This window comes from Doryrhamphus excisus, chromosome 18 (assembly GCF_030265055.1).
Source record: "Doryrhamphus excisus isolate RoL2022-K1 chromosome 18, RoL_Dexc_1.0, whole genome shotgun sequence".
Lineage (NCBI taxonomy): Eukaryota > Metazoa > Chordata > Actinopteri > Syngnathiformes > Syngnathidae > Doryrhamphus > Doryrhamphus excisus.
Window position 1 is genome coordinate 2137041 of NC_080483.1, and position 9566 is coordinate 2146606.

The 9566-nt window shown below is 35.5% G+C and overlaps 1 protein-coding gene across 1 annotated transcript; it reads left to right on the forward strand.

Moving 5' to 3' along the window:
* The first annotated feature begins 168 nt into the window (after positions 1–168).
* On the forward strand, positions 169–7290 carry srsf3b (serine and arginine rich splicing factor 3b). The gene is made up of 6 exons (XM_058054222.1): positions 169–314; positions 976–1186; positions 1263–1406; positions 5179–5217; positions 5298–5384; positions 6742–7290. Exons 2-6 carry the CDS (start codon positions 984–986, stop codon positions 6767–6769), a joined length of 501 nt encoding a protein of 166 aa, XP_057910205.1. The 5' UTR covers positions 169–314; positions 976–983; the 3' UTR covers positions 6770–7290.
* Positions 7291–9566: the final 2276 nt, after the last annotated feature.

Consider the following 9566-nt stretch of genomic DNA (forward strand, 5'->3'; position numbering starts at 1 on the left):
ACAATGTTACAATATGATCAAAACAAGAGAAAACTTCGATTCTCGAAGTGCAGTTTCGTCATTCGAATATATAATTGATAAATGCAAGTACTCCTATCAAAATACGGCTTATTTTGAGCTTTAAAGTGAATACAAAAAAAATCCATGTAAATATATTTTATTGATGAACCGGGGACACAACATTGCCCCGCCCTTCACGCGCGAGCTGGGGTTTCGATCGAAGCAGCACGCCATTTTCCATCGACTTGACGAAAAAGGAGCGTCACAATTGAAGACGCGCGGGTGAAACTATCCTCCAAAATACAGCAAATAAGGTACGTTTGTGTAATACCAGTACACGGATTATGGCACCGTAGCTTTTATTTTTCGTAATACCTTGGTGAATTTACTGCATGAGCAAAGTGATGCGAGCCATTGTTTCATTCGACCGCAGGCTTAACGCTCGGCCTTTGGAGAAGGCAGCGGCCATTTTAGCTTTAGCTAGCCACCGGCTACTATTCTCTTCGAAGCGACGAAATGACATACTTTTACGCAAGTTACACATTTTAGGGCATTGAGTATGTTGCACAAAGTGGTTGAGCGCAAAATGAAAATATTACGCGTGTGTTTTTATTGCTCATTGCTAAGACATCTCGGCCTTTTCAAGCTATTGTTAGCCTAGCCGCTATGCTAACAGGAAGCTAGGCCTAGTCCCGTAAGGTGTCAAGAGTATCGCATTTCGTGGTGAGAAAGCTGCTCCTAAATCTTGTTTTTTACAAAATAAGGCACATTTGTGCATTTAGTAAAGCCACGCATCATTTTGTTAGTTTTTGAAAAATTGCATCTACATGCTAACGCAAACATTTTGATAATGCAATCACTGTGACTTACATCATACACAAGCAACGCCGTGATTGTGATGTTTATAGTTGTCATGCATGTTAAACCTAGATGCACACTGATTTCTGTGCACTTTTCTCTCAATTTTTTTTCCAGATCCAGCCATGCATCGTGAATGTCCACTCGACTGCAAGGTCTATGTAGGAAATCTGGGAAACAATGGAAACAAGACAGAGCTAGAGAGGGCTTTTAGTTACTACGGGCCTCTTCGGAGTGTCTGGGTGGCGAGAAACCCCCCAGGCTTTGCCTTTGTAGAATTTGAAGATCCCAGAGATGCTACCGATGCCGTGCGGGAGCTTGACGGGAGGTAGGAAACTGCTGCCCGCTGCACCTTGAGATAAAAATCACAATAATAATGTAGATGTTTGCATTCTGTTTGTCAGAACGTTATGCGGTTGCCGCGTGCGAGTGGAGCTGTCCAACGGTGAGAAGCGTAGCCGCACCCGCGGGGCTCCCCCTTCGTGGAGCCGGCGCCCCCGAGATCGAGATGACTACAGGCGGCGTAGCAGCCCACCACCGCGACGAAGGTGACCTAGAAAACATTTTTTGTTCCGCCATTGGCCAGTCAGAACCACCATTTGTATTTTGAGTTATTTGACAATTGCTGCTACCCCTCTCGCTCGCAGTATACTTCCTGGCAGTAAGTTTTTCCAAATAAGGGCTAGTGCTTGTAATCATATCTGCTTAGTCAGAATTTTTACCTTGCTATATGTAAGGTTCATATTATTTAACATTAAATAGCTATATATTTCGTTAAAATAGAATCTTTTATTTGTGTAGTACCCGCAAAGCGATTGCATTCGTACTTATGATTATAGTATTATTATGATTATTATTATACACTATATGGCCATTAAAAAAAAGTGAATAGTTGTTGAATAGTAAAATGAAAATAGCTAAGAGTAGAGGGTTTGAAAAGATGCCACTTTAAAATTTAGTAAAGATGCAAATAGGTTATTTTTTCAGGAAAAACAAAGATACAGGTGAAAAAAAAAATGATTAGGATATAACTTTCTTCTTGTAATATCCTTTTATTCCTACAATGTTTAGACTTTATTCCCATAATAATTATAGTAATTATACATGACCTATATTCCCAAAAATTCCAAATTTAGCCTATAGTTTGAGACTTTTTGGTTATTTTTTTGTCTTGCATTCAGGGTAGAGAGATTTATACATGCTAGCACAGGGGTGGGCAAACTACGGCCCGGGGGCCACATCCGGCCCGCCAAGTGTTTGAATACGGCCCACCCAATCTTTCCAAAGTATTGAATTTAAACTCAACATACAACCTGGCATCATGGCCTGAGCCAACCTTTTGATGGTTGTATCAATTTCGTTTTTTGACATGGTCTGTTGTTTACAAAGTGCTCCTGAAAAAGGGACACAAGCACATAATAATAATAATAATAATTATTATTATTAGATTATTATAATTATTATAATTATTATATTAATGCTAATTATTATATTAATTATATATAATATTATTGTTATATTTGCATATTTTACATAATAATATACTAATTATTATTTTAATTTTATTGTAATTATTATAATATTTTATTATTTTAAAAATATTTAAATATAAATATTAAATAATAATAGCAGATTGCATGACAATTTTACAGATACAATAATACCAGGTGGACTGTTACGTGTAAAATATATAGTCTATTATATTTATTATATTAATGCTAATTATTATATTAATTATATATAATAATATTGTTATATTTGCATATTTTACATAATAATAATATAGTAATTATTATTTTAATTTTATTTTTAGTTATTATAATATTTTATTTTTAAAATATTTAAATATAAATATAAAATAATAAATAATAATAGCAGATTGCATGACAATTTTACAGAGACAATAATACCAGGTGGACTGTTACGTGTAAAATATATAGTCTATTATATTTATTATATTAATGATAATTATTATATTAATTATATATAATAATGTTATATTTGCATATTTTACATAATAATAATATAATTATTATTTTAATTTTATTTTTAGTTATTATAATATTTTATTATTTTTAAAATATTTAAATATAAATATAAAATAATAAATAATAATAGCAGATTGCATGACAATTTTACAGAGACAATAATACCAGGTGGACTGTTACGTGTAAAATATATAGTCTATTATATTTATTATATTAATGATAATTATTATATTAATTATATATAATAATGTTATATTTGCATATTTTACATAATAATAATATAATTATTATTTTAATTTTATTTTTAGTTATTATAATATTTTATTATTTTTAAAATATTTAAATATAAATATAAAATAATAAATAATAATAGCAGATTGCATGACAATTTTACAGATACAATAATACCAGGTGGACTGTTACGTGTAAAATATATAGTCTATTATATTTATTATATTAATGCTAATTATTATATTAATTATATATAATATTATTGTTATATTTGCATATTTTACATAATAATAATATAATAATTATTATTTTAATTTTATTTTTAGTTATAATATTTTATTATTTTTAAAATATTTAAATATAAATATAAAATAATAAATAATAATAGCAGATTGCATGACAATTTTACAGAGACAATAATACCAGGTGGACTGTTACGTGTAAAATATATAGTCTATTATATTTATTATATTAATGATAATTATTATATTAATTATATATAATATTATTGTTATATTTGCATATTTTACATAATAATAATATAATAATTATTATTTTAATTTTATTGTAATTATTATAATTTATTATTTTTAAAATATTTAAATATAAATATAAAATAATAAATAATAGCAGATTGCATGACAATTTTACAGATACAATAATACCAGGTGGACTGTTGCGTGTAAAATATATAGTCTGCTCCCCCCCCCCCCCCCCCCCCCCGTAAATTTTGTCATATCTATGCGGCCCTCGAGTCAAAAAGTTTGCCCACCCCTGCGCTAGCAAGCCTGAGCTTTTCTTCCTGTCACTCATCAATAAGGTTATCCCTTCTTATTGCAGCCTAGCATGGTCATATTTTTACAAAACCTGGTATTTAAAAAAAATGGTGGTCTTATATTGAGTCGGTGCAGTATTTTTATGTATTGTGTGATTATTAGTGTAAATCGGTGATCTCTTTGCGGGGACTACATGTAGCCGAGATGCTCACTCGAGAGGCTACTTCGTTAACTGTGAAGTAAGCCCCATTTTTTAAATTAGCGGGGATAAGAAAGGTCAATGTGATGCTTTTCCTTTTTTGTTTGAGGATGCTTTTTATTTTTCATCTATATTAATAAGAATGAAACCCGTTGCAGAGCCACCACCATGCCTCTTCTCACCACCCTCAGAGTCAATCAACTAGTCCTCTTTCAGCATCATGTGACTGCTGACCATCGTGCCTCAATCAGCTTGGCTGGTGCTGTCACATGACCCAGGCACGGCCAGTCGTCAGGTTGCACCAGGCCATTGGTTCCTCATCATGCTCTTCTCAACCACCTCCTCCTCCAACCTTAACCCAAACGGCAGCGGCCCCACCTCACATTCCAATCGGCGTATCGCGTTTCCAAATGTCGACAAGCTACCAGCGGCAGCCCGTCGGCTAACCAATTAAAGCAGGGAAAAAGTCCACAGCCAGCCCCCACCTGCCTGCCACCTTATCACCTCGCAGCATCTGGCCAGGCGTATTCAGCCAATTCTTCCTACCCGGCCGACAGTCTGCCTCCCTTTCGTCATATCTAGCTTGTTGAAAACCAAAAATGCTAGTAAGTTTTCCTGCTTCATTCAGTTCACTGATGATAACAGTTTTAAAAAGTGAAGACAGAGCTGGGTTACAAAAGGTTCTTCTTTCTTTCTCTTTTTGAATTTTTTTTTTTTCTCTAAATTATGATTTACATTTACATAAGTTTGTCATTTTGTCCTCACCCATTACTGTAGTTCCTTGTTTCAAAGGGTAAAAGGTTCCACCACCACCAGATATCTGGAAATTCATATCCAGACATTTTGATTATAAGTTCTAGTCTGTTTTCTGTCAAGGTCTATCACTTTCTATTTGCTTAGGTTGTGTGTGTGACAGCCCACAGTGCAGTGCTCCATCCTCAGATAAGCATCTATCATGGGTGGACATTGCACTGTGGGCGCCTGTTTCTGTACTGTATGGCCCCGTGCTAGTAGTTCAGGTTTTACTTAAACTTTTGTGGACGGACGCCCACATGCTAACGTGCTTTCTAGCCGCGGCCGATGTATCCGTTGAGGTTCTTAACATCTTCACATTTTCCCTGCACAGATCTCCACGCAGGAGGAGCTTTAGTCGTAGTCGCAGCAGGTAAGCCGGCGAATGATGATGCAGCTTTTGTTGTTGTCGGTAATGTATTTATTTTGATTATTATTTTTTTTTGAACGCAGGTCTTTCTCTAGAGACAGAAGAAGGGAGAGGTCCCTCTCCCGGGACAGGAACCACAAACCTTCAAGGTCCTTCTCTCGATCGAGGAGGTAAATGATCAACAGCTCCAAGTCCCTCATTTATCGTGGTTGATTGGTTCTATACTTGACTGCGATGAGCGAATTTTTCGCAAAGTAGGATTTATGAGTGACCGCGGGCACTCAAAACGGCAACTTATTTTAAATACAAACGGCGGCAAAATCATAATCGGGGCTTTGCGGAGTAATAAATGAAATATTTTTGTAGTTTGAGCATCGAAAATATGGAGGACCAAAACTGCCAAAATAATAAATAAATACAAGTGAAAAATAAAAAAAATTAAATACACAAAAATAAATATAAATGGAAATAAAAACAAAAATAAAAAAATATACATAAATAAATAAAAGCAAAAATAAAAAAAATATACATAAATAAATAAATAAAAGCAAAAATAAAAACAAAAATAAAAAAATATATACATAAATAAATAAAAACAAAAATAAAATATATACATAAATAAATAAATAAAAGCAAAAATAAATACAAAAATAAAAAACAAGATTAAAAAATTAAAAATAAATACAAAAATAATGTAGAAATAATTTTTGACAAAAACGCAATAGAGTGTGGGAGTGATGTAGCAAGGGGCGACTATTATGGAGGACCAAAACTGCCAAAATAATAAATATATAAATAAATTAAAGTGGAAATAAAAACAAAAATGAAAAAAAAATATCAAAAAATTAAATACAAAAAAATTAATATAAATGGAAATAAAACAAAAATAAAAAAATATATACATAAATAAATAAATAAAAGCAAAAATAAATACAAAATTAAAAAGATTCAAAAATTACAAATAAATACAAAAATAAATGTAGAAATAAATACAAAAATAAATATATAAATAGAATTACATATCAATAAATAAATAAAAGCACTCTGCTCTCATATGTATTTATTTCATGCTGCAGACAATGTCAGCTTGAAATGCAGAAGGAAAAACTATTCAAATGAGGGGGCGGTCCTAAGTGTGTCTTGGGTTGAACTGTTCGCCTATTGGTTGATCGACATGTGAGTGCGAAAATCGACTAGGTATGCCTGCAAACGGCCACAGCAAGAGGAAGTCACCACACCACTCTCAATGGCGGTAAATATGGCTGCAATCTCCAGGGATCTCCGTTTGCTAGCAGATATTTCGGATAATGCTTCCCCGGATTACCTGCTTTTCCGGGTGGAAGCCTTATTGGAGCCTGATCTCTCTCCTCCCCGACGGAGCTTTTTCGCACTTATATTTATTTTTGTGTATTTAATTTTTTGATTTTTTTTTTCATTTTTGTTTTTATTTCCACTATTTAAAGACGACCACCATTGTATATTTTGTGCATGCCCACACTGAATGAATTTCATTTGTTCTGTCCGCAGTCGCTCCAGATCAAACGACAGGAAGTAGAAGAACGTGAAAAGAGTCGATGAAAACGGTTACACTTGGACGTTTTCACATGATGGACATTTGTCTTTTTTTGTCTTTATTTTTTTTTTTTTTAAATCAAGAGTTTTAGTTCCACCCGTCTCCCCCATTTCACATAGGTTGGGTGCGGAAGTCCTGAAGAAAAACAAAAAAAAGGTGCATCACCCAGCATTCCATTTCACAAGTAATGGCTACAAAAGGTGTCTGTTTGCATTGTTTTTATAAATGGTTCTAATGTGTAGTACGATCCATAGTGAGTTCATGTTGCTTGTGTCTAAGTGCTAAGTAATGAAAGCCAACTTCGTGTTCACTGTGCGACTTTCTTACCTCATAGTGAAGGCTTCCATCTGTTTATGCTCACCTTTTGTTTTTGTTTTCTTTTTTTTACAAAGTGATAGATGGCTCAAAATATGGAATGTATCTGAAACAAATTACAGGCTGATTTTGTGTCATTACTTTCATGTGTGAAATTGTCTCCAATTAAAAAAAAAAGTTGTTTAAAATGCATTTTTATTATTGAAGTACCATTTTTCTTGGCGGTAATATTTGTATAGCTATCGAATACCTTAAAGTATATGTTTGAATTAGAATTGAATGTTTAAAAATGTACCCGTTGGAGAGTCCAAAGAATTACAATGGCGTTTTTTCTCCACAAGAGGGCGACATTGCACATTGTATCGATCCGATCACAAGTTAAGCGGACAAAATCTATACTATTTATTCATACATTTGACCAAAGTCAATTCCAACTTGTGGTATCAGACGATACCAAGTTAAGCCGATATTAAACATAAAATATTTTATTCAAAATAAAGTAGATGTTGCAAAATAAAAGCAAATAATTTTACTTTTTGTCCTCATGTCCTAAACACAAAAAAATATGCACTGTATTGAACAAACAGAATTTTACACCCTTGGTATCCATATGATGAATACTTGGATCGATCCACCCACCAACAGTGATTTCAAACGTAATATTGTAGAATGTAACCTTCCATACGGTACTCAAATACTCCGATTTAACGCAAGAGTTTGACAACTATTTGACATACTTTGTATGCATTAAATCCAGCTGCAATTCCTGGAACGTATACGTAAGAGTCCCACGGATTTCCCTCCTTTTTCTCGGCGTTCCACGCTGTCCGGTATACAGTGAAGTTATGTAACAGGCTGGGATTCTAACCCTTTCTGCGGGAAAAGATAAGACTCGAATAATGGTGTACTTGTGCTGCTGATAAAAGCCACAGAATTGCATGTACCTCGTGAATGTTGTTCAAAAACATTGTCCGTGTACAACTATGTCTCTTAATAAGGCACTGTTAGTGTACTATGACGTCATAGACGGGCGACACAAGCCCGGCACTAATGAATGAGACACTTTATAATGTACAATACAACTAGGCCGACTTGACACATTCCCTCCACGGCTCCAACCCACGGTCCAATCGCTTGTCTTCGGTCCCACGCTCCACCTCGTCCCACCACGGCGCCTAAATTCACGCATACGTCCCACGTGAAGTGGCATAACCCCCCACCGGCCTCTCTGAATCCGCGCGCGCGCTTTCCCGCTGAACACCGCTTATGACGCCACGTCACGACGCGTGGATTGTGACTGGCGGTTGCCACGGAGACGGCGGGAATACGCTTCACGCAGGGAAGGCATTTCCACCCACTTGTTATGTAAGCCTATATGATTGATGTCATGTGACGCCCGCGGCGGGATCATAAAAAATACCTTCCGAACTATTTCAACTATTTATATATATATATATAATATTATATTATATATAATATTATATATATATATACATATATATATATATTGTCACCAGCCAATCACAGGGCACATATAGACAAACAACCATTCACACTCACATTCATACCTATGGACAATTTGGAGTCGCTAATTAACCTAGCATGTTTTTGGAATATGGGAGGAAACCGGAATACCCGGAGAAAACCACAGGGAGAACATTCAAACTCCACACAGAGATGGCCGAGGGTGGAATTGAACCCTGGTCTCCTCGCTGTGAGGTCTGCGCGCTAACCGCTAACCACCACTGAGAAGGAACTTTAGCTCAGGAAGATTTCTTTACAAGTAGTACGACTATGGGCTGCACGGTGGTCGAGTGGTTAGCGCGGAGACCTCGCAGCGAGGAGACCAGGGTTCAATTCCACCCTCGGAGTTTGCATGTTCTCCCCGTGGTTTTCTCCGGGTATTCCGGTTTCCTCCCACATTCCAAAAAACATGCTAGGTTAATTAGCGACTCCAAATTGTCCATAGGTATGAATGTGAGTGTGAATGGTTGTTTGTCTATATGTGCCCTGTGATTGGCTGGCGACCAGTCCCGGGTGTACTCGGCCCCTCTCGCCCAAAAGACAGCTGGGATAGGCTCCAGCACCCCCGCGACCCTCGTGAGGAATAATCGGTAGAAAATGAATGAATGAATAGAACGACTATGCGGCATAATAAACACTATGCTAACGCTAAACGTGTAATTTTAACAACATGCCACAAGGCATGCTGGGAAGCCTGAACACTTACTCCAACCTAATGTACGGTGTACTGTGACACCTCAGCAAAGAGCTCCAGTATTTAGCGATTAATCCGCATAGAGCTCGAAAAGGATGTCATAATTGATAATCCCTTGCATGAAAAACTCATAAATATATAATATGTATATGCGGTACTCTTCATTAATATGACTGAGTCATTATGAGCTGTATATTGTAGCCACACATTGGGAGAAAGCAGCTAAACTAGATGACCCATCCTTAT

What these genes read in the sequence shown, in the direction of transcription:
- srsf3b (XM_058054222.1), top strand. Translation starts at nt 984, where the DNA reads ATGCATCGTGAATGTCCACTCGACTGCAAGGTCTATGTAGGAAATCTG. An exon ending in GTGCGGGAGCTTGACGGGAG is followed by an intron (nt 1,187 to 1,262) that starts GTAGGAAACTGC and finishes TCTGTTTGTCAG; the next exon opens with AACGTTATGCGGTTGCCGCG. An exon ending in AGCCCACCACCGCGACGAAG is followed by an intron (nt 1,407 to 5,178) that starts GTGACCTAGAAA and finishes TTCCCTGCACAG; the next exon opens with ATCTCCACGCAGGAGGAGCT.